A 25549-nucleotide genomic window follows, 5' to 3' on the forward strand; every position below is an offset into this window, starting at 1 on the left:
GGGGGAGCTCATAGGAAACTGAGGGGGGTGGCGGGAACAGATGAAAACGCACAAAGAACAACAAGTGTTTTCACAGGTGTTATAAAGACTGCGTGGTTGCAGACTGACTCCCTGATCCTGGTTTATCCCACAGTTCTAAGGGTCATTCACACCATCCCTACAGTCCTGCCTTTTAGGAAATCAGTTTGTGTCTACAGGTGTGAACAAATCATCTTCAAACATCACCTTGTAGAAACGGCGTATTTCTCCTCTTGGTGAACACAGGGTACTCCGGCCACAGTGATGCTCGTGATGTCCTCCCTCTTTATGCCCAGGTTAGAGCCTTTAATAGTGACAGAGATGCCCCCCTTCAGGGGACCATAGCGTGGAATGATCTGTAAAGAGGGGAGAGGATGAAAAAGATGAAGCATATTAGTGCAGATACAGAATCTGGCTCCACGACTGAGGCATGCACCCTGCAACGAAACAAACAAACAAACAACTTTAGCTTTATCTTAGTGACCACTTTGACAGCAGGCCTCTCAGACCTAAGCAGAGAAGGTTGGATGCTGGTGAATGGGGCTGGTGAACAGGCCTGGTGAATGGGCTGGTGAACGGGGTTGGTGAAAGGGCCTGGTGAACGGGAGGCCCTTTCACCAACCCTGTTCACCAGCCCCATTCACCAGCATCCAGAAGTCCAGAAGGCCTTCTCTGCTTAGGTCTGAGAGGCCTGCTGTCAAAGTGGCAGCAGATTGGTGAACGGTGCTTGAACCAAGAGAAGCTCACGTCTGTAATCCCAGGTGCCGGACACCCCTGCTCCTTTTCAGCAGTGGGACAGAGTTTGGAGAACAGGCAGGAGTGTGTCCGAGCGCACCACACACAGTCGTATTTAAGGTGTGCGTTCTTACACAGGCTGCAGTCCTCCCGGCCGAGCGAACAGTTATACAGGGTTACTACACACAACAGGCAAGGAGAACCATTAGCAACTGATCACAGTGAAAACAACCTTTACAATACCAATACTGAACAAAAACCAAGTTTACAAGCGTGTGTCTGTGTGCGCATGTATATATACACATATATATAAAACGGTATTGAACAAACCCACTGAAGAGTCACAGTGGGATGTGCTCAGCAGTTGCAACATTTTCTATGTCTCCTGCCGCTTCTGCCGTCCTTGTAACTTTATCATATATGTTGACAATTCACCATACAGGAAGGATGAAGCAATCTATTTTTGGTTTAGAAGTGAACAGCTAGCAGCACAAGTCTGTGCTCATTCAGAGCCTCTCCTCTGTCTCCCCACTTATAACGCCAATGTGATAGCGACCGACAAAGTAAGCACCTTTGTGAAAGTTCGTAAAAATATGTCCTCAAAACAGAAGATTTGAAACTTTTTGCACAAAGTGCCTGTGACCCCACAATGTTCTTGCGACTCTGCGTTCCATATCGATGAAACCGCTAGCTCAGTACATAACAGATGGTATTAAATGTTCTCATAAGTGATTTACTGGTGGCACTCCTTAAATTCTATGCAAACAAAGTTTGCTGTTTTCCAACTACAGAAATGGTAAGCCAAGTCAACCATTTCAACCATAAATTATTCATTCACCTATTCATGTTGTGATCTGGCATAATTTATGAAAAAATAAACAACACTGTTTTGCTAATCAGAAGTGGTTTTCGTTTTAATGAACATGTAACACGTAATATAAAACATGACATAATTCATGATATAATTATGTTAATGATACCTGATATTATAACACATTATCCTACCATGAACATTTCAAACAGAACACCCCACACAAACTAAACACCAACCAGTGTCAGACTTACCATTGAGCGTGCTGTCGATCTTCTTCTCTGTCTTTTTGTCTTTGATATGGAACAGGACACTTGTCTCCTGGGCCTTATCATACGAAAACTGAAGACACACAGCGCAGAGAGAGAGAGAGAGAGAGAGAGAGAGAGAGAGAGAGAGAGAGAGAGAGAGAGAGAGAGAGAGAGAGTGTGAGTGTGAGAGAGGGGAGTGAGAGAGAGAGAGAGAGAGAGAGAGAGAGAGAGAGAGAGAGAGAGAGAGAGAGAGAGAGAGAGTGGGTGAGTGTGAGACACACCCCGGTGCTGTTAACAGCCTCCCCCGGTTCTGCAGGAGGCCCGTGTCAGTATGCAGGCACCCTCAAGGATGAGTCTGCTTCTCATATCTGCAGGCACTCTGCATTTCCGCGCACTTCTCTTGCTTTGTTCCGGAGCGTGCCTGGCAGAGCGGCAGGCTTGTTTGAAAGGCGCACGCCCTGGGGCTGTTCTCCGCTTGTGCAGCTACACGACAGGATCTGCCGGGGCCCGAGGCTTTGAGAAACTGACAGCACTTTCACTGTGAGGGGACACTGACAGGCTGGAGCTTTGACCAACAGGGGGTGCCGTAAAGCCCAACCTCCCTGCTGTGCTACCACGGGGAGTTGGGGGGGGCCCTTCGGAGCAGTCCCCAAATGAGTTCAACAGTGTTTCACTCTCTGCTTAGCATAAGGTTCAGGGAAGGGTGACTGCGTGTGAGTTTGTGCACCTCTAAATCTCTTCACCATTTATGACCATGTCTTCTGCAGATTAGTCCAGTTAAGAGGTAGACAATATATGCAAATCTCTGACAGACCCTTAATGACCGAAATGGCACCCAATGGTGATAATGAACATGATAAATATGGACTTCAGCTGTACTACACAGAAGCAAGAAGGCTTATTGCTCATACTGAACACATGATTGAGAATAAGAGAGAGACAAATATAGTAAGAGAATGTGTGTGTGTATAGTAAGAGAGTGTGTGTGACATAGAGGAGAGCAGGAGCGTGAGTGAGCAGGAGTAATGATTGTGTGTTACCTACCATGTATCCACTGAAATAGAAGAAGGAATTTTCATCCACTTTCACATCATCTTCAAGCTGCTTCATCAGCTCCGTCCCTATAGTGAACTCTCGGTCCTACAACATCCATCGTTCATCGTAATTAGAAAACTAATACTGTGTGGAGAGTAGGTCTATGTTCATCCAGGGTGTGTTTGAGTGTGTGTGTATCGATGGTGACCTTTTAATCCCACAACATCAATACCACAGAGCTAATGCTGAACTCAAATGTTACCCAGCAGTCTCCACTATCAAGAATAGCTTCAGCAGAGCATCCCTTAGTGCAGGAACTCGCAAGAATGAGTGTAGTGCAGAAATGAAGGCAAAATGATCGTGCCATGATAATTCTGTCCATCCCCCGCAATCCTAAACCATTTGTAGGGGCAGGACTGGAGTGTGCACTCATTTAGGTCACTAGCGTCAGCTACCTCACCACCACGCACCGTGTAGGGTTCCAGATTTACTCCCTCAAAATTGATGAGTGTCCTGTATCCCACCGGAATGAGTGATGGATCTGGGTTCTCAAACCGTGGACAGTTCTTTGCCTGCACAGCATGGGAAATACACAGCACTAAATACAGAGCACTACTCCACAATCTGTTATGTAGATCACTAGGTTCAAATTACTTTAGAAAAGAAAAGGAAAAAAAAGAAAAACCCTGTTACAGGGTTTAAGGTTATTTTTGCAAGAGACTATGCCAAACAGTACTTTGTCTAGGGTATAGAAAACACGCAAATTATTCATGCTATTTCTTTCATTCAAAGCAGCTTGCTCCAATTAATCTTTTCAAAGGCAAATGTTCCTGAGGACAGGAATGTTTGCAATGCTGCCTTTCAGTCTTGCACAGCGCAGTGTGCATACACAGCTGTGATCATAGTAACTACGGCCTTTTCTTCCAGCATAGCCTGATCACGGAGTTTATGGCACACACACAGCATTCAGACGCTTGCAAATAAATGAGGTTCGGTGGTCTGGCACCTGTTTGTGTTTGATGATACTGGGACCTGACTCAATGTCACTCATGTCCGAGCAGGTGTGGTCAGCAGTGTTCCACTGACACGCCCACGGCCGGCTCACACACGCTATGCACCTAAGAGGAAGACAAAAGAGAGAGAGATTAGAATATGCACCTACAGAATGAAGAGGAATGCGTCAAGACACAGACCCCCTGGAGCCATAATTATATTTTTCAGTAGTGCATAAACGCTGTGATAAACTAAAACTCTGCACTTCTTGAAGGTGCATTCGTTGGATATAGTCCACAGTACTTACAAAAAAGAAATAAGAGGAAAAAACACACAGTATAGGAGATAGGGGGGAAAAACAGATCGACTTTGGGTTTTGATTAATGAACAGGAAACTAAAGCAATTTCCTGCTCTTGGTGGAGGTGAAAAAAAGCAAAGGAGGACATGGAGAAGCAAATTCAATTCCAGCTTCACTCATGCATCACAATTTATGAGTGAACCTTAGTTTCATCCGTACAGATGCGTGTATTCATCACACACACACACACACACACACACACACACACACACACACACACACACACACACACACACACACACACACACACACACACACACACCGCAGGTGCACAGGGAGTGCACCGCCATCAGCACGAAGCACACTGGCGCTCAAGGCGGGGCTGGGGGCGGTGGGGGCGGAGCCAGGCGTAGTCACTCACGGCGTGTTTTCTGCCTTGTGAACAGCTGCTGCACAGTTGTAGAACTCGTAGTCGCGGGCTGCCACCTCCACACTGCCGTTCACGAAGATCCTCAGTGGCACTGCCACAGCATCTACACAGGACAGGCAGGAACAACGTGGGAAACCATGTAGGCTCATGACAGGGGGGAATCTACATCTTCCACTACCACCACATGCTATTATTATTCCATGCAAGTACCAGACAGCATTAACTTTGTACTTCAGCACCAAACATTTTCATGCATTTTGATACGAGAGGATTACTCAGTGCTAATGCATTCAGTGTGATGAAGTACTTTAAATAAAGGAAAAAAAAAACCTCCTACTACTGTTCAGGAAAGAGGTATTAATGTGGCTTAAGCAGGGCAGTGGGGAGGCAGCTGGATACCTTGGTGGGGAGAGGTGGGTGGCAGCAGCTCCGGGGGTGGCAGGTGGCAGCTCACCATGGAGTTGACCATCTTGGCTTTGCTAGTGTACGAGCCCACCATGCAGTGAATCTTGTCAAAGTCTCTAATATTGGGCAGGGATGGAATGTTGATCTCCACCTATCAGGAGGCAGCAGGAGAAAAGGTGTTGGCGTGGGTCATGAGCTTCGCTACAACACCTGGATGTTACAGGCAGAGCCATGGAGAGTCAGGATGTTTTTTGTGCACGTCATGTGTAAGGGAAGAAAGAGTCTGATCTGATGGCATTGTTCCAAAATCAAGGATATGTATATACTGATAAACTGTAAAGCACGGTGACAAAGTTTGCAGTCAGCTGATGCTTTTTATGCTTTACATGGGCTTCCATTATTTCCAGAATGCAAATTCTGAGAAGGCCTTAGCATAATTTACACACAAAAACACAATAATACAGCAGCATAAATCAGTAAATGTCCAGAAGTGTAAAGCATTTACAATTAGGCCTGACCAAGCAAGTGCAAAACCAGGCTGACACCGAATTAGCATGTAGCACGTTCCTTCTGTCCAAGCCCCATATGGTTGTCCACGGAGCCGTCGAGTAGGGGCCACAGATCAGCAGCCATAGCTTTTCTAACGACGATGAGAAAGGAAGTTTAAAAGTGTGGTGATTGTGCGCGTGACCCCCTGTGCCGTCACCTGCTGGGATCTCCTGCAGCTCAGGCTGGGAGGGTGGAAGGAGATGATTTTAACGCACTGCTGCTTGGGGCTCCACAGCCAGGCGTTCTTCTCCTCGGCCCGGAGGCAGTCCGACTTCCTGGTACACCTATTGGGCGCGGAGAGAGCGGGTGAACCACCCGAGCGGCACAACCACCCGAGAAACACGGCCCTTTGTTGCAGCGCTTCATCAACAGGTCCGTAAGGACCGCACCCACAGCCATACTCCGTCCCTTACGTCAACCCGGCTGCTTCTCTTCTGAACACGGGGCTAACTTTGTCGTTGTTTTGTGCTCCTGAGCTGGTCAGGCATGTTCAATACAGCAGGGCACCGTCGTACTAGTGTTACGGCAGTGGAGAGTGGTACGACAGCCCAATACATCCAGCCGACAGCAGTCCGGCACTCAGAAACTGACAACTTATCCAGAAGTAACTGAAGTAAGCCTGAGCACAGATGTAGGGATGTATAGTGTATAATTGTGCACCTAAGGTTTACCTATAAGACAGGTGGATTGTATATATGTGTAATTAGCATGTTAAAAGAGGTGAATTGTCAAATAAAAAGCATATTACTGAATAATGGCACAGTATAATGCCGTGTTAATGAAGTGTATACTAAACTGAAAAAAAAACAAGTCAAGAAAGTTCAACTAATAATATTACATAGTTTTTCTTTCAAAAAATAATTGCCTGAAGAAAGTAGTTATCTAACAATGAACCAACAATTTCATTTGATAAATTACTTAGACTTATTAAAAATGTGCAGAAACATAGTTGAGTAATTTTACATTTTTAGAATAATCTCAGTCAGAAATATTAGATATATTGCCTATGCTTAGTGTTTTCGCTTGCTAAAGAAGCCTTTTTGTTTTGTTTGTTGTTTTGCAGTGCACGCGACTCGTCATGGTGGTGTGTGCAAGCATTCAGATGAGCTGCTACAGTGCCTTATACTGTTCAATGGACCAGGTTACAAGTACAAACAGATTCCTTTGCATGCCCATTTCTTTACATTACACAGAATTTACACAGGTTGTAAAGGTCGTAAACTGTGTTCACCTGCCCTCCAGGACACACCAGCCACAGTATGGATCTTTCAGGCCCACACAGGACTTGCAATCCGTCTTCTGGTGGCAAGACTGTACCGGCACCTTCATGATCTACATCCCCACAAAAACAGCAAAAGAAAGAAAAAAAAAAGCCACAAAACTCTGACTCCAGTTTTAGGCCACGCCCCATTATGGGGAGATCATTATGTGCATGTGGCATCAATAGGTGGTGTACACAATGTTAGCGCATATTCCCTCAACATCAAACATTACCCTCGGGCAGAGCGATGAGTTCTTTCACCAATACACACAGCCTTAATGCAATGATGAATGACTTTGGTGCAGCACCTTTTTCTCAGTGGTGATGTACAGGTGGCTCTGGGTCTTGTCAAAGAAAAGGTTCTTATTCACGCGGTCGCCTGTGGTGTCCCCGGGAACCCTGTTGTACACCTCCGGATTGCTTGACAAATGAACCTGCACAGTCGGAGAACAATAGCCACGGAGCAGATCACAATTATGCAGTGCAGCATGGGACAAGGGATATCAGTCATCCGCGTCCGCCATGCAAAAGCCCACACACGGCGTCCCACACACCTGAGACACGCCTGCCAAAATGTCACTCCCCAACTAATGGCCTACAAGCCAGTTAATGACCACTAACTCCAGGATCCTTGCTCCAAAATGCCAAAAATAACCTACCGAGCTTTTCATTATGAGTGCAGGCATCAGAAAGGCCTGGATGAGTGAAAGGAGTATGGCAGCCATTCCAATCTAAGCATCTCTTCCATATTCTATCTGCCATGGCTCTGGTCTTAATGATGGCGTGAGCCCATGTAGAGATGGGGTTCACATGGCTCAAACCACAGACATCTAGGCACTGACTCATAATCTAAAAACAAACCTGATGTAACTAGTCAGTGTCTATATTCAAAGAGTACCTGCAGATCTGTTTTATGATCAGAATAACCACATGCCTGCTTTTCTAAGCTACGGGAGTCTGTAAAGCAAAGTTGGAAAGCGTCTCTGTGCACCTGCTTTGTGTGTGAAACAAACTGTTCATCAGGGTTACAACAGGGCACAGCAACAATTATAATTCCCACTTTATCCTTCTGCCTGACAGATCCACAGAATTATCACAAAGAATGTCGTACCTGCCAAAAATCCTACACCCGCCTCGCCACTGCAAGGGAGCCAAGTTAAACATGAGGCACAACTTTTACAAGAAGGGGAACAGAGTATCTTCAGTTGCCTCAACATGTCTTAGAATTACTTTGCTTTGCACCCACCTCTACTATGTATTAAGCTCCATAATTCTTAATCATAGAAGAAAAAAAATCTAATCTTTTCCCCCTCAAGTCTTAGGTGTGCCACCCACAAAATTTAATCAGATACTCCCTCAACATGATGCCCCATTGCACCATTACTTCCTTTTTGTTCTAAAAGGAAATATGAAATATTTATGTAAATATTTATGTAAATAGTGCACCTCAACTGTCACTCCTACCCAGAACTTATTTGCTGAGCCCAGTGGTCATTAACTCTCCTCCAGGAAATCAACCTTCCAGCTGTGTTGAGCTCCAACCCCTGATCCTACTAATTAATACCATGTCAAGCTTTGCCTTGCTGGAACAGGTGTTAGATACAGTTGGGAAATGAACTCAGCAGGTAGCATCTCCTGGAAAAGTGTGGGTGACCACTGTTAGTCAAACCACCTCTTGAGGAGCATTGTTGTTTTTGTGAAGTCGCTAGGAGCCAGCCATCTTCGCTTCCTCAGCTCTCTTAAAGCATACCTTCAACACCTCGCCAAGGCTGTTCCCCAGGAAGGCTATAGTGTCATCATTCTCCACGTCAATGGCCACCGCAGTCAGATAACCTCGAAGTCGCCTTGTGAACACTGGCTCTGCCTGCAGGGCGAACTCTGGCTTGCTGGCCAAGGGAGAGCGTAGAAACTCTGCTCCACACCGGTTCTGGTCCACTATTTCCTTCTGCATTGGAGCAAAGGTGGAGCTTTAAGTCTCTGGAGAATCTCTGGAAAATGCAGAAGTCTAGCAGCCATAACCATGTTTAAACCTTTCAGAAGTGTCCTCAAATAATGCACTTAAAAATGGGAGACGACCGTCTCTGTAAATATACAACACCCTAGAATTTACATCTGTTCCATTCCTAACATAGCACAATTGGGTCCAACATGCAGTTGCTCAGTAAGGACCAATATTAATAAAGGGGATTTGATTTGCAAGGTCAGGTGTTAAATCAGGGATCAGGTGTTAAATCAGAGATCAGCTGTTAAATCATGCATATAAATGGCATTATTACCAAAGATATTCCTCCTCTACTTACACTATGTCGATTGGTACACGGGTTGTTTGTGCTGGATACGTAGGGGGTATACACTGCTGTTTTGTCTCCAATCTTCCCATAATCCATATAACAAGCTTTGAGGATTTTCGTCACCTGTTCATTTATGCGTTTTAGTGGATACATGCAAAGGGCAGAGTCTGTGGCGTTCTCGCCGTCTGTACTGGCCACCACAAACAGCACCTTGTCCCAGACTGTGACGGTCCCGTGCTGATCAGAATTCAGCATAGAACGGGCGAGCTCCTTTCCGGGTTCAGTCACATACGCAGCCTGGACTTTGTTGTAGTGCACACCATTGGCAGTGCAGTTCAGTTGGAGCTCCGTGTAGGAGTAGTAGCCCTCGTCTTGCTCACACAGGCGTGACACAAAGGAGAAGTTCCTGTTGTCTGAATTGTCCTGCGTGCGGGAGAAGAGGAAGTACACAAAGCCGGAGTCGTTGAAGGCGAAGCGGAACTGATGCTGGTACTTGGGTACGAATGGGATGGTCTGCACTCCGGAAGCTTCCACAATGTTCTCGAACACCACATAGTCCTTGTAGTTCTCCAGGATGCGTGTGGTGATGAGCTTGGGGTTGTCCTGGCTCCCATAGCCCTTCGCGACCAGAAAGACACTGAACATCTTCTCTGAGCCGTCCTTGAACTGGAACGTGGCCATGACGGCCACGACTGGCACGTTCTCCTCGATGCTGGCGGCGTACGTGCGCTCCCCTTTGTTGTCGCTGTAGTAAATCTGTTTGCTCACGTCGCTGAGGTCCAGCAGTGAGCAGATGCCCCTGTACACGCTCCCGCACACAATCAGTGATCCGTTGGCAGAGTGCACCAGCAAGAGCTTGTTGACGTTGTCGGTCTCCTTGAGGTCGGCAGACGTGCAGGTGGACATGGGGGGCGTGCAACTGCGGGCGTCCTTCCTGGGACCCGTCTCCGCTTTCGCCTCCAGCCTGAGGAAGGCGTCGAGCTGGTAGATGGTGTTGACAGCACCCAGGTAAACGCGGCCAGTGGCGGGGTCCTGAACCACGCTGTTAATGTGCGTCTCTGTGGGGAACTCCACAACTGACCCCTCAGAAGACACAGTGGTCACACACACCAGGAGCAGGACCATGTGCGCCCAACAAGCCATCTCTGTACATTAGTGAGAGAGGGAGAGAGAGAGAGGGAGAGAGAGAGAGACAAGGCATAAGATGAAAGAAATAAATGTTTACAGAAGCTAAATATGGCCCAGGGTCATGTGATGGCCTGATGAAAGCATTCAAGCAGAACAATTTCTGAGGTCGATGATAGCCAGCAGCTTCTATTGGGACTATAAACACTGAAATATATTTCTGAATGATTAGACCTATGTCTGACATTTCCATGGTTACTAATATATTAAGCTAGCTTCAAAAGAGACTTTTGGGTTTTATGTACCATATTCAAGCTACAAGTTGTTCCAGTTGATAGTTAAGATATCCCAGCAGACTCTTTTAGAACTTTAGGCCATCTGAGCAGAACACAAAGTGATGGTCTGCAATTACCTTCCCCCTTGTCTCGCTCTCTCTCTCAGAGGACATTTATCTTAGTTTGGTCACAGCTGTTCAAGCACAGCCAATCATCTGTTGCTTATTTCATTATGTGTAAACGACAGCAAGGCAATCTAACTCGCACAACGAACTTAAACACAAACACAAACCCACATAGCCACTCAGCCACAGAGACATCTACACGACAGAGAGGGCAAATCTCCCCGGCTTGCAAAAAACGTACAAGTCTGCGTTCCCATGCGTGCGCACACACACACGCATATTCACACGAGCTTTGGATAAATCCACAAGTGTCTTTGGCAACGGAGACTCTGCCCTCGATTCCTGTCGCACAGCTAAAACCTAGAGGCACGCTTGTCAGAGAGTGAGTTCTGATGAGCCTCCCACCCAGCTGAGCATGGATGACTGTTAGGTTGTGTTAACCTGCCTTCCCCTGGAGCTCCCCACCACGTGCACACCTCATTATCCATTCGCCCCCCAGGGCTCGGTTAATTTCAGCTCACAATCTCATTTCCATAAAAGCTCTGGTCCCCTCATTGCCCAACTTCATCGGAGGGCTTTTTTTCCCCTCCTCCTTTAGAGCATGAGGCTCATTTATTTTAAATTCCATTTCTCCGGGTAAATGTGTCTGCCCTTTTTAAATTCATACCCTCAAACAATTTTAAACAATTTGTGCTTTAGTTGGGAACAATGATATAAACTAAAACGTATTCTTTGTGCTCTTTGTGGCAATAAAATTCCGCTTTTGCTTTCTGCCCGCCTGTCACTTGAGCTGAAGCCCTTTCCTGCAATGGGTACAGTGTATTTTAATGGACCGACCTTGTTGCAGTGATCATACATCAAACTGGTAAAAGTCACAGAAGCAAAAGGTCATGTGTTTATATTGCACTTGGATACCACACATTATGTGTAGATACTAATCAGAAGGGAAGGTAGGCATGTTTGAAGCCAGCACTGCAGAACGTAGCCATTTCCCCAGCTAGCACACCTCCAACAGGCACAACATCACGCTTCCTGTCCACTATTTCATCAGGCGGCAAAGGAAAACGACTTATGTCCCATTTATCCTTAACCCTGGGTCAGGAAGGCTGAATGTAGCAGCGGATTCACACCAGAGCTGTCTGTGAACAGATAGCACTGATTACCTACTAATCTAAGAAGACAGATCTTGGAGAATACATAGAGCTTGATTTCAAATCCTATGACAGCAACCCTAACTCAATACCAAGCTCCTTTGACACAAAGCAAACAGCTTTCAGATGTATAGATAACTGCAAGAACCAACACTTGAGAATTACACATGCATCTTCTGTTATCCAATTACCTCCGACACGTTGCTTGTGTTGCTAATGCAAGACAAAGAACTCACGGGCCTTGATCCATCAACTCTCACTCAATAGACAGAATGGGGGAAAGAACATTCCCAGCAATGAAATGCCAAAATGTAATCAGTGACAGGATGCTAATTGGCTGGGGCTTGATTTACAAGGCTGTAGGTAATGAAGATGGAGTGAACTGGTATTAAGCTTCAGTGAATTAAACAAAAATGGCTCCAATAGGATTGTAAGACTAAAGTACTCTACATTAATTTGTCAAAATTTGCACACAAAATAAAGGCTGATTTATTTTCTTTGTTAAAGACAAACTTAGACAGAACACAGCTAAAGAAAGTTTGTGTTAGACTACTGAAAAATATGTATTTCCTCCACTCAATGCACCTCAATATTTCCTTGTTAAAGAAAACAATGGATGAAAGACAAAAGCCTCTTTATTAAAATATAAATCAAGGAACTCTTCCCTGACAGAAACTCTGGAGAGAGTGTCCTGCGATTAGAGTGACAGAAAATTAATCTCCACTAGTGTACTGTACAGAGCATAACTTCAAAGAATCATTTGCTTATTCATGCAAATCACTCACTTCGCCCAACAAAATATGCTTCTATACAAATTTCCCTTAGATGTTGGGTTGGAGGTCACCAAATACTGTGAAGAATGAAAATCCTGGACTTTTTTTTCCCCCTAGCACGCGTTCACTCCCCGAACGCTTTCCTCTCTTTTCATCACTCTTTCACACTCCTAATTCCAGACTGAAGCTCGCGCACCATCAAAGGCTTCGGGAAAACCGGCGCAACATCGGCACAATGCCACAGGTGTCACGCCAGAGCGCCGCACAATCCAATCGGAACGCAGGAATACTGAGCGGCGCCCTCTGCATTCGGCGTCGTCGTCCGCATTTCTTTAGACTGTTCACACATGGGCCCATCACCATCACTACAACTCCGGGAAACAAATGGCCACTTCAAGACTTAGCTGTGGGCTGGAACATTAGCTTCGAGCTAGCACCATTGCAAATTGGTGGTGATAAATAATAATGAAATGAGCCGACTGCTAATGAGTCAGGCACATCTGGAGTGGTCCTGCCAGAAAGCTTGGGCCGTTAAAGCCTAACGGTCTGGGGAGCACGAAGCACACCTCGAGGAGAAAGAGAACAGACCAGGGGGAGGCAGAGTACCAGACCGACGAAGGAAAGAAAATGTGTGCCAGTTCAAGCAAACTCCAATGTCAATGAGAAATCAGGCAGAGAGAGAGAGAGAGAGAGAGAGAGAGAGAGAGAGAGAGAGAGAGAGAGAGAGAGAGAGAGAGAGAGAGAGAGAGAGAGAGAATGCTAAGGACAGATTCAGTTGTATTCTTACTGCCTGAAAGGCTTATCTAGACTTTTCTACTGCTTGCTCTGAAAACTCTGTTCCTTTCCGGACTAAACAGAAGATGTTTTATTAACAGAAACCCATTTTTCATTCCTGCTCATCACACCAAACAAACCAGTGTGGACTCTCTACATACATGTCCATCACACAGTGCCCAAGCATATTATTTTTCCAAAGGAAATCTGCTCCATCCTCAGAGCTTGGCTCAAGTGGAAAACCTCAAAAGTCCAAGCAGAGACAGACAAACGAGCGTTTGGTTGTGGGTGTGGAAGAGCGTTTGATTGCATCTCCAGAGGCCAGCGAGCTGTCCCTGTGGTTATGGATCTCTCATGTGGAACAGGCAGATTAGGTTGCGACCTGCAGTTGACTCTGGTGGAACATCCGAAGCGATGAACACCGTGGCACTGAACAGCGCTTGCTCGGTCCGGCGCTCACAGTCTGGACATAGAACATGAAAACAGCACCTGATGGTGCTGTGTGGAGCCAGGCCCACAGACACGGCTGGGAAAGGAGGCCACAGGGTCTAGTCTTGTCAGACAGGAGCTTCAAAATCCAATCTCAGACTTTTACACGAAAACGTTTTGAATTTAGAATTTATTTAAGCACGTTCTCCTCTCCGAGGAGGCACGGCAAAGGCGAGCTTGCCTGTCAGAACGGCAAAAAGAATGATGATGATGAAAAATGAGAAGGCCTTCATTTCAATATTCATGAATTCACAGAGCAGATCTCCTACTGAAAGCTTAATGGATGCTTCTTCCGTTGGCCAGTAATGCATTCAGACGCCACTTCCAGCTCTATAGATTGCTGTCCCGATAAAGACAGCTGAGGACTTCATATTAGGCCATCACACACACCAGGAAGGAGGAGAGCTATTAAATTATCTTTAGCCTTAAACCATTGCCCACAGGACGGGGAAAGAAGGGTCGACTCTAATTGGCCAATCAGTCTGGCTCTATCTGATGGATCGTCCCAATCAGTCATGTTGTGGTGGTCTGCAAAACCCTGATAAAGAGTGGAGACACTAGATGACAGAGGGGGTGAGCAGAACACGGCAGGAGGGCGGCGGCAAACAACGCTTTCACTGACCGCACAAGAGATAATGGACGCTGCGTTATTTGTAGACAATAGAAACGAGAAATTAAACTCGTTAACCACGCTAGAGCCCCCAGCGCTGAGGGGGAGAGAAAGAAAATGGTTTCAGGGGTGCTTTGGAAAAGCTTGTGTGACAACAGCAATCCAATTTCCATATGAACAATTACCCTGCTGTTGGGACTGGCACTTCATTTATTTCAATTTGACTGACTGAGGGGAAGAGGGCCTCGCCAAGGCAACCAGGCCAGCCCCGAGAGCCGGAGGGGCAGATGCTACCAATGCTCACTCACTGCAGAGGGGCCACTCAGACTAGAATGTGCACCCTATGAAGGACATCTGTAGAGTTAAAGCATCTCTGCCCTTCTCCTTAGGGCACTAATATAACCATACTTCATGTTTAAGGATGGATCAGCAGGCAGAATGAGGAATGTAATCATGTGCATGTGTTCAGGGAGGTGCGTGTCTCCACCTACTCGGTGCGAGTGTGAGAGCACTACTGTGCAATTACTCTCTGCAGATTCCCTTGTTTTTGTCCCATCCTGCTACCTCATGGAAGGGCCTATTTATTACTGTTGGAGGTGATAGCCCATGTGACTGTTTCAAGTCCTACCGGTCTTTCCATATTACCACTCTCAGCACCAGCTGTGTACTGAAGCAGAACGCTCTTGCGTACACACACACACACACACACACACACACACACACACACACACACACACACACACACACACTTACTTCTGCATGCTGAGATAATCTCTTTTAGCTTGCTAGGCCTCTGCATTCTAGATGAGCTTGCTTTCGACAAGGTTTGTGTGTGTGTGTTTCATTTTGTTTAAGTGTGAATGCCACGCATGGCTACAGCTGGCCCTGACAAAACCTGATTACACACTGGAACAGCAGAAATTCTCCCCTATATGCACTCCTCCTCGTCTCCACATCGCCCTCTCCGAAACACTTCCCTACACACTCCATACAATTAAGAAGTCATGGAAGAAATCTATTACACACCTTATTGGCTTTAATGATTGCGCTCAGTGCTCATAAAGCCCAATGAGCCGTGCAGGAGGCAGCAACACGGAGCTGCTTCCTGCCTTTGCCGCCACGGATTCAAGGGGAATGCTGATCCAGTCCCGATGAGGCCCCGCCTCCTTCACCGCTGCCCTTATCTCACGTCTCGTTCCGCTGCCTTGCAGCGCCAAGAACAACGCTCAGACGAACGGCAGGGTGCGCCGGCGTATGCAGGGTGCCCCGGCGTATACAGGGTGCTCAGACGAACGGCAGGGTGCCCCGGCGTAGGCAGGGTGCCCCGGCGTATGCAGGGTGCTCCGGCGAACGGCAGGGTGCCCCGGCGTATGCAGGGTGCCCCGGCGTATGCAGGGTGCTCAGACGAACGGCAGGGTGCCCCGGCGTAGGCAGGGTGCCCCGGCGTATGCAGGGTGCTCCGGCGAACGGCAGGGTGCCCCGGCGTAGGCAGGGTGCCCCGGCGTATGCAGGGTGCTCAGACGAACGGCAGGGTGCCCCGGCGTATGCAGGGTGCCCCGGCGTATACAGGGTGCTCAGACGAACGGCAGGGTGCCCCGGCGTAGGCAGGGTGCCCCGGCGTATGCAGGGTGCTCCGGCGAACGGCAGGGTGCCCCGGCGAACGGCAGGGTGCCCCGGCGCATGCAGGGTGCTCCGACGAACGGCAGGGTGCCCCGGCGTACGCAGGGTGCTCCGGCGAACGGCAGGGTGCCCCGGCGTACGCAGGGTGCTCCGGCGAACGGCAGGGTGCCCCGGCGTACGCAGGGTGCTCCGGCGAACGGCAGGGTGCCCCGGCGTATGCAGGGTGCTCCGGCGAACGGCAGGGTGCCCCGGCGTATGCAGGGTGCTCCGGCGAACGGCAGGGTGCCCCGGCGTATGCACCCAGCGATCGTGATCACGCTCCCTCCTCGCTGGCAGCCCAAAGCTCAGGACCTCTAAGCACTGGCAGTGTTGGCAGCATTGACCAGTTCACCCAGCATGTGAAACGGAACTCTACCCAAGCTACTGGAGAGTTCCGTGAGGGCTGGAGAGAGAGAGAGAGAGAGAGAGAGAGAGAGAGAGAAAGAGAGAGAGAGAGAGAGGGGAGACTGGGGTCAGACTCTGGGGAGCCAAGCCCAGGCGATGGGGGGCGAGGTCACTGGGGTTAGAGAGCAATCTGTGCATTTCACCGCTCTATGCCAGATGCCACCCGGCGGCACGTGGCCGTGTGGGTAAGGGCTGTGATGCGTGCGGAGGCGGAGGCTGAGGCTGGCCACGTTTGGAGCAGGCTGAATGACAATCGGAGAGTCGCGAGTGACTAACAGCCAGCATGCAGGCACCTGCTAGGCTATGCAGAATTCATCCCTGACTGTGAGCTTTGCAGTTAACTCGAGTGTGACCTTGCGTTGTAGTCATAAATCCAAACCTAAATCCAGTCTTTCCTATACAACCGCACATGTATAGGACTACAATGATCTTTTCACCGTGAGTAATGCATGATTCGGAAGGCTATGCCCAAGTCGGGCGTTAACATGGTGGGATTAAGCCAAGTGGCTGTCCTTCCACACCTATCAGTCCTCAGTGCAGGCGGCCAGAGGCCCCAGGTCCCACAGCTAAGAGGCGTCTGGGTAATGGCTAAATAAACACCATTATATGGCTATGATGGCCCAACTCCAGCGCTAAGCTAATCCCTGTGGCCCCTCAGAGCTAATGAGGGCCCTACCCAGCAGAGGAGAGAGTGAGAGAGAGAGACAAACACACAAAGAGAGAGTGAGAGGGAGAGAGAACAGAGAGAACAGAGCAACAGTGCCTCATGAACAGGGAGCAAGCTCAACACATACATCCTCCTACAGTCTGCCGAGAGGGACTGAAAACTAATGAGGCAAGCAGAAACACTGTTCTCTGGCTCAAATGCTACTCCGGTGTGGCAGGTGCTTCATTGGAACTTAACGCACATTCAGATGCACACACTCCATGTTGCTGTCTTCCTCTCACGCTCTCTCATTACAGCAGTGCGAAGAGAAGAGCAACCCGTCGAGATTGGGGACTAACAGGTGATTAGGTCCACAGAGACAGTGCTGACCTTTATCCTTGAGATCAACATGCGTGCGTCTGCTATTTTTCGCGGCAGCCCTGAGCACAAGTGCCATCTGAACACCGGGCTCCATGAAATGTCACCATCATAAACAAGGAGAAAGTCGCCCGCCATTCCTTGGCTGGCCCGTGACCCCTCTCCCTCACCCCTCCCCTCCCCTCGCCCGCCCAATACATGGAGGAACACTGAGACGAGGGCCATTTCCATTCCCTCAGCACTTCTGGACTCTGGGGTCATGCTCTACGCTAACAATAGCGCCTCCAACAACAATGGGGTCGTGCGGAGATGCAGCCGCGTTTCTCTTATGCTGCAATCATTGTCGTGTCCCACGTTCTGTTTAGGACAGCAATTTTTTGTACGATTGCATTTATCTTCAGCGCACCTGGCCCATACTTCTCTGCTGGACAGCTGGATATTAGAGTGGGGCCCACTTGGGCCCGAGCGATAATCTAACCCATAAATAAGCGCTTTGCGATGTTCTGCGCACCGCCCGCCAAAATCCGTCTGCTCGGAGTGACACTTGATATTTCGGCTGTGATTTTAAGGACATGCACGTTAAAACTGGGCTGCTGAAATGTCGAGGCTCCCGCTGTCTGCTTCCTGCTCTTGTTCCACCCCTCGCCCTCCCTCCATCCACACCTCCTTCCTCCTTCCTCCCTCCATCCACACCTCCATCCACACCCCTCGCCCTCCCTCCATCCACAAATCTACAGGCCGATACGAGTGACCGACTAAGTATGGAATCTGCAGGGTAATGAGGGAGCTGTCAGTCAAGGCTTGCAGGACAGGAGCACTTCTACAGGTTCACCAGCGACAGCTGCCGCCCAGGCAGAAGCGCCCCCTGCCTGGGTAGCGTAGCTCGCTCTGGGCCCTGCCACCTAGCCGAGATGAACGCTCTCCGATCCATTACAAGTTAGAAGTTCCATTAGGAGGATGAGTGGAGGTCACTCAAGCGTCAAGCTTCTATTGGTATTGTGGTCACGTCTGCTGACTGTAATGCTTAAAAAATGGGCTCTGGTATTAGTGAAACCAGGAGGTATTTTCTATCACCTCAGGACGCCTACCTGTCTGGCTGGGCTGAAGGCTCAACCTATTATCCACACCGCCCACTAGCTGTCCTGACCGCCTGCCGTATGGCAAAATGGCAGCTGGCGGCAGTCTGGGGTGAGAAGGTTTTCAGGTTAAGGGAAATTAGTGCTCTCATAAGCTCACAAACTGTCTTCTGACAGACATCTGACAGACAATTCTGACAAGCAATAGGGGAGTTTCTGTTGATGAATGGCTCAGTCTTCTGTGGACATTCTAACACACACACACACACACATACACACACACACACACACACACACGGACATGTACATACAAACACACACACATGCACAGACACGCCCCCCTGCCTCTGCCCCCCCCCATCTGATGATTGTGCTTTCATGTCTAGTGTACAAGGTGACATTCTGTCAGAGCTCAGGCAAGCCTGCGCTGCATCAAAGCAGGATTTTGCTGGCACGGTTCCTCTCGCGTCTCTTGCCCACCACGCGTCCGCGCAGCCCAGCTCAGATAGCGGCACAGGCTGCCAGTCGCTCCCTCATTCCAAACTCTTTATCTCGGCAGCCTTCTGTCCATATTTACAGCCACCACATACACCACTGTGCAGGCTCGGCCCGGACGCATCACACCGCGCACACCGGCCCGGATTCGTCACACGCGCTGCCGAACCGGTGACGAGAGGTCAGGATCTACCCAGCTCCGCTTCCGTCTCCTCCACCACCCACTGCTTCAACGGGGTGGTCACTGCAACCCACTCTTACATGCCCACACCCCCCCACCACCCCCCACTCCACACACACTTGCTCATTTATGATTCTGGACAGCAGGCCCGAATGGAAATTGACGATTCAATCCCGGAATGGAGCCCCGGACGGACTTCTTTTACGGAATTGACTCTTGCGCTTCAGCTATCGCCGTCCCGCTCCACCGAGTGGAGCCAATTTCTCTGGCGGCTTCACCGCAACGAGACGGCCACCTTGGGGAGACAGGGCGAGGGCCAGACACCCGGAAAGCCCTCTCCTCTTAATCACAGACACAGGGAAGGTGGAGAGCCACCGCCAGCAGTTTACCCTAAGCATCAATCCCTACACAAGCTCCTGGACTCCAGAAATGTGAGGCTATGCTAATGTAATTTCACTGCGCGTCACCCGCCTCGTTCTGCACATGACCGATTAATACCCAAAGCTTTCTTCACCCCATCATCAATTAGCACATGCTAGATGTTATTACAAGATGAATGTGTTTTCTATCAGGGCATAATTGCGGGTAGGCTCTGGAGGGAACATCAAGTCATATAACGTCTCCAACACTGCGAGTAAAGCCGTGGACTGTGAGGGAGAGTGATTTAGGAGTCGTCCTGGGTGTGTGGCGGTGTCTGTGCGGCTGTCTCCTGAAGCCAACACTGTCTGCACCTCAGCAATGACTTTTATTGGCACTGTTATTAATGTGGCAGTGGATTCTGGTTGAATCATATGATAACAGAGCATCACACAGGTCATGCAGAGTTTAACTGTCATGTTATCCATGGGACAGTTTATAACCTGATGTAGCAGACTTCAGTAATCTCCCCAGTGAATCTCCCCAGTGTGGGACTAATAAAGGATTATCTTATTTTATCTTATCTTAATGACAGGTAATTGCAAGAAAATAGACATTCAGAACATTGCGTTGTGGCTAAATATGGTTATCCAAAAAATAAATAAATAACAGAGCTATGAGTTCTGAACACTGAAAGGTATAAATATATATAATACTCTTACATATTCTACCCATTAGTGACACAACACTTTCTTGTCGTCAGTGGAGTACACGAAGCGAGCCACGTCTCGCCTCACTAGCTCAACCCAATGTTGTTGTTTTTTTTTCCTTCTTCAACACTGATCTGCTTAATGATTAATAGGGGCTGGAGGGATTTAGTGGAATCATTCTTATGAGGGGAATTCTGAGCTGTAAGTAAGCCGGAGTCTCCCAGTGAGTGCGCATCATAGGTATGAAACTTTAATGTCGCAGCGTGTGGAGTGAGGAAGTTCCGGCGGGGGTTAGCGCTAACCGCTGGAAGGGCCCAGCTCACTCAGCTAAGCGCTTAACATCACAACACGTTCCCTTCAGCTTCACAGGTCTATATTAAAAGCCTCTTAATATTTTTAAAATCTATTTCGCATTTTACGCACACATATACTATACGGCAGATAATAATAAAAAAACCGAACATAGCCTAATAAATGATCTTTACAGGTGATAAATTCTCTAATTGCTATCGCTAAATACATTTCCTGCTTTGACGGGCCATGCTATATCGTTTTAATTATTACTCTTGAGCCTAATTAGTCTTAGCCGTACAACCAGAGGCAAACACGTAGCCAATTACAGTGGAATCAAAGCTCGTAGTCTCAGTCGTCACACGGGCCGCTTTTATTGGAAACATGTACGTAATGATGAGCAACATGGTGTGTCGTGCACGCTGGAGACGTGTCAGCTACTGTCACAGAGATGACGAGGACGAGAGAAATGGAGCCGACTGTTAACTGACATGGGCAATGCGGCTTCCAAATTACCATACAGCACTCATTTGACGACGGGCTTGATGGTGAGGGCTATGATGATATCCATCGCCTTTCTATTTCCGTGCTGGGCACACACAGCATGGAACAATTCCAGTCTTTTCAAGCTTGTAGGCTGCCTATCAATCTCACTGATATTTTTCACCATCGAAGCCGAATGCACGCACACAACACCCAGAGTGATCCGGGCAGCGCAATGTCCTGACCAAACAGCCCCAAACGGTCACATCGTTGTGTGACACCTTCCAATTACGAGGATGAAAAATGGCTGTGGCTCCCAACGCTTCGATCCACAATAACCTATTAATCTCATGACCTATATGTCTGCGGATTTATAGCTCCAATCCTCTTCATCCTTCCCGCCATAAGCCTGAATACAGCTCTTGCAGGCTCATCCAAAAGCTAACACCGTGGCTGAGAATATTGAAATTTTAAAATATATCATTATAAGCCTCGTCACGCAGACTGGCTACAGTGGTGGTGTAACTCAGATTGATCTTAAGCATGGAAGTACATTTCTGCATCATCAATCATTTCGATTGTTAAGTGCAACGCTGAAGGGCCATCAATAATGCTGCCTTTATGCAACAACTACCTAGAAGCAACATCATCAAACACAGTCAGTCAGTGGACACAACGGCCCCTGTATCCGTGACGGCGACGGCGTCATGGAGAACGTCACAACAAGAACAACGAGCACGTTTAAAAACGGGGAAGGATGTTTCTGACTGGGAGGGAGGCTGCTCACACAAACACAGGACCTGCAGTTGTAAAGCAGTTCTCTCCCCGATGAGAGCATCTGCACATTGGCTGCAGGATCAGTCGGAATGGCAAAGAGCTTTTTAAGTGTTGTGTTCAGAGAATAGCCCCCCCTCGCCACATCCCTGTGATGGCCACATCTGCTCATGTCTTAAAAATGTGGCTTTGGATTAGTCAAAGAGCCACATGATCCTGCACTCACTCGCTCCCGGCCGCCCTGCGTGGCACTGCGATGAAAACCTCACACCGAGAACAGAGAGGCGGCGAGCGGCTGCGAGAGAGGGAGCTTATTGCATCTCCGCGGTTGTGTGGGGTGGTGGAGTACAACCTCCCACTCCGGCAGGGGACTGCGCACTCACGGCAGTGGCTCTGGCATAACTTTATTCAAATCAGGCCCTCTTTACACAGAGCTGCCACCGGCCGCTTCCTCCGGAGAGCTGCCGTCCCGATGTCAGCCCCGTACGCAGGCAAACCCGGCGTTACGGAGATGAGGGAACGCTGAGGAGCGGAGGAGACCGAGACGGCGCCCCGCAGCAGGGTGCACGTGGGGGGAGCAGTCTTCCTGTTTATGGTTCGTTTTGTCTGGGTTGTGGTGTGGTGAGCAGCATGGGGGCTTTCCTGTGAGCTCGCCAGGGAGAGGAGATAGGGAGGATAAGAGAGAGAGAGAGATGGAAAGCAGGTCTAATCATAATGCCCACATCCCAGCCATAAACCCGCACTGCTATGTACCCTGAAGCAAAGGAAGTTACAGAGAAGAAAAGTGTGCCAAGGAGAAACATTCCCTCAGCAGCACATGATTCTCAGGTTCGCCTTGATTACTGAGCATTCTGGACAGCAGTACCGCGATGGAGATGCGACGCCGATATGCAGGCAGCACAGGAACCAGAAGAAAGGAGGAGGAGGGGTTTAGCCAAGATCTGGGTAACAATGCTGATTACATTAAAGACTTGACAGGAAGCGGTCTCACATAAAAGAGGGAAAGGTGAATCGAGGTGATTCTTTCACAGGGCTGGGGAATGTGGAAATGTGTGTCTCTGCGGAAGCTCGGCACGCAAAGCTGGAAAGCAGGATAAAACTCCGGTATTTCCTGTACGGGACGCGTTGGAACACTGTAGCCGGAGAAGCAGGAAGCTGATCTGTCCACCTTACTTACGGCTCGTTTAAAGCTCTGTTAGACTGAATTAGACCAAATCGTGCCGGCTACATTAGGAGAGCAAAGCTGAGCGGCAAGCAGTTGAAGAAGTTAATCTGTGTGTGTGTGCACACAAACATGCGGTGTCACGTCACAAAGAGCTATATGTGTACAAAATAAACCAGCACACACAAACTAGACCACAGTGTGATAATTCTTAAGAAGGCTCAGATATTTCTCAAATGAGCTGAAAAAAAAGACACATCACTAAGGGAGACACTAAGTAAGTCCCAGTCTGTCTCACGTCTGCACATTTATCCTGCGTGAAGTTCTTTGTTTTTACTACAGTTTATAAACCGAAGGTGACAAGGACCAGTTCCCACATACCCAGCTTCAGGAATCGGGAGTTTTATCTAGGACGCGTGAAACCTACAAACAGTAAAGCTCCCATCATTGCTGTGCTGTGAGCAGTGCTGTCACCTCGCTGGAGATCTGCTGGCTTTGTTTTCAATAACACAGTTAGCCGCTGACATCTGGATTATCACACAAGAATTTTCCGATGGCAGGGACGCTCAAACAATGTTGTGAACAGCACACCATAGCTAGGCAGCAAATATTCAGGAGTGTTTGTTCTTAAACCAAGATGAGAATATACTCTTATCACCATGGACGTAGTTTTGATTTCATAAGTGGGGGGGACACAACCTGGGGTGGCGAACTGTTGAGCGGGGGGGGGGGGGGGGGGGGGGGGGGGGGGGGATATTGGCTATTTGGATATTGTTTTTTTTAACCGTTAAAAAGTGGGGGGGACATGACTTCGTCGCTACTTAAATATTTGGTTTTAACTGTAAAAACTGGGGGGGACCAAAACCGGCTTTTGAAAAAAGCCCCCCCCAAAACTACGTCCGTGCTTATCACTCTAATACACACACTGCAAACACACCACAAAAACTATAGTGAATTGCTACAACAGCGATTGCGGATATGTGCAGTAAAAGGAAATGATAAAGTAGCCCTGTGTATTAATCTGTTGTTAAAATCAGAGCCAGTATCTTTGAGAATTAAACTGGTACTACAGAGGGTCTTCCACAGCTGAGCACTGCATGCTTTTATTAGCTGGAAATGCTGGAATATACAGGGTATTTCTCCCAGCATTTAGCAGTGGCACACAGGATTATGTTTGCTGACGAGATTAAATCCTCTTAGTGGTGCCTTTTTACAGTGGCACAGAGTTGGTCAACAGAGTGAGTGGTGAGATGGGTGCAGAAAGAGGGAGCAGAGGCCCTGAGACTGGTGCCTTGAGCCTCGCGCCCTACGGCGTGTGTGTCTACACCTGCTGAGCCTGCATAAAACGGCTGTCCGCTCCCCCGGACCTGGAAACTGAGGACCAGTTTTCCAGCCGAGCGATCAGATCCGAGAGCTGTCGGCCGTGGACCGCTCCTGCGTCTGCTGAAGTAAGACAGACCCGGGCCTTGGGTCCTGACCCAATCCCAATCCCCGCCTCTATCCAAGCAAGAAGTTCTCCAACTGGGAGTGGACCCGACTCACCTTCATCTTCCTCGGGGTCAGGTCTGTTGCGCTAACAAAACTTTGACAGGGGAGGGGGGGGGGCGATAACACCAGACCTGCTGCTTAACAACAGTGTGTTAACTGTGTGAAAGAAACAAAACTCACATGTGAGCAAGAGCTAGAAGAAAGAGGTGTGTGTGTGTGTGTGTGTGTGTGTGTGCTGAACTCTCGTTCTCGGTGGAGAGCCAACAGGAGGGCACCCGTCTCCTGTCAGGGAGGCCCGTGGGCCGTGGCCACAGAGGCGAGGTAGGAGATAACACGAGAGAGGTCCTAGCAGGTTGGCTAGACACACAGCTGGTGTAAGCGCAGCGGGAGAAACTGCGACGGAGCCCAATTACACCTTTAGCACGCCGACAAGATGAAGCCACTAAGCGTGCATGCATGTTGGAAGAGGAAGATCACTGTTAACAGGCTGTTCTGGGATGGTGAACAATTAAATGGTGGTAAGGGATGAGGTTTTAAAGCAAGTTGGCGTCACTGAAGTGTTTACCCACCGAGCTCCAGATCACTAAGCAGGGCCTGATGAGTCTGACACGGACATGATGTAGAGCAGTGGTGATTATGGGGAGATAATACCGTGCGCTATATGAACTTTGAAAACTACAGTGGGTGGTGAGGGATGTTCAAAGTGTTGTATATACACAATGGGATATTTATACACTGCTATATAAATACCTCTCTCTCTCTCCCCTCTCTCTCTCTCTCTCTCTCACACACACACACACACACACACACACACACACACACACACACACACACACACACACACACACACATTCACCTCTACCACTTTCTGTGTTGCTTGCTAAAGTTACCAGATTAATGCTGCAACCTGAGCATGAACTTTACATCAGGATAGAGAGAGAGAGAGAGAGACAGACAGACAGACAGAGAGAGAGAGAGAGAGAAAGAGAGAGAGAGAGAGAGAGAGAGAGAGAGAGAAAGAGAGAGAGAGAGAGAGAGAGAGAA

The 25549-nt window shown here is 48.5% G+C and overlaps 1 protein-coding gene across 4 annotated transcripts in view; it reads right to left on the minus strand.

Moving 5' to 3' along the window:
• plxnb2b (plexin b2b) overlaps positions 1-25549 on the minus strand; it is a 102500-nt gene that overhangs the window by 17846 nt on the left and 59105 nt on the right. For all 4 annotated transcript variants that reach the window (XM_077006959.1, XM_077006964.1, XM_077006963.1 and 1 more), the window contains 13 exons: positions 9088-10223; positions 8538-8732; positions 7096-7221; positions 6758-6858; positions 5684-5810; positions 4972-5128; positions 4564-4675; positions 3857-3968; positions 3321-3422; positions 2860-2955; positions 1819-1906; positions 766-932; positions 226-374 (listed from right to left, as the gene is read on the minus strand). In XM_077006959.1, the coding sequence (XP_076863074.1) occupies positions 226-374; positions 766-932; positions 1819-1906; positions 2860-2955; positions 3321-3422; positions 3857-3968; positions 4564-4675; positions 4972-5128; positions 5684-5810; positions 6758-6858; positions 7096-7221; positions 8538-8732; positions 9088-10221 (2666 nt within the window). In that variant the 5' untranslated portion in view covers positions 10222-10223. The remainder of the gene's footprint in view (positions 1-225; positions 375-765; positions 933-1818; positions 1907-2859; positions 2956-3320; positions 3423-3856; positions 3969-4563; positions 4676-4971; positions 5129-5683; positions 5811-6757; positions 6859-7095; positions 7222-8537; positions 8733-9087; positions 10224-25549) is intronic.

This window comes from Brachyhypopomus gauderio, chromosome 5 (assembly GCF_052324685.1).
Source record: "Brachyhypopomus gauderio isolate BG-103 chromosome 5, BGAUD_0.2, whole genome shotgun sequence".
Taxonomy (NCBI): domain Eukaryota; kingdom Metazoa; phylum Chordata; class Actinopteri; order Gymnotiformes; family Hypopomidae; genus Brachyhypopomus; species Brachyhypopomus gauderio.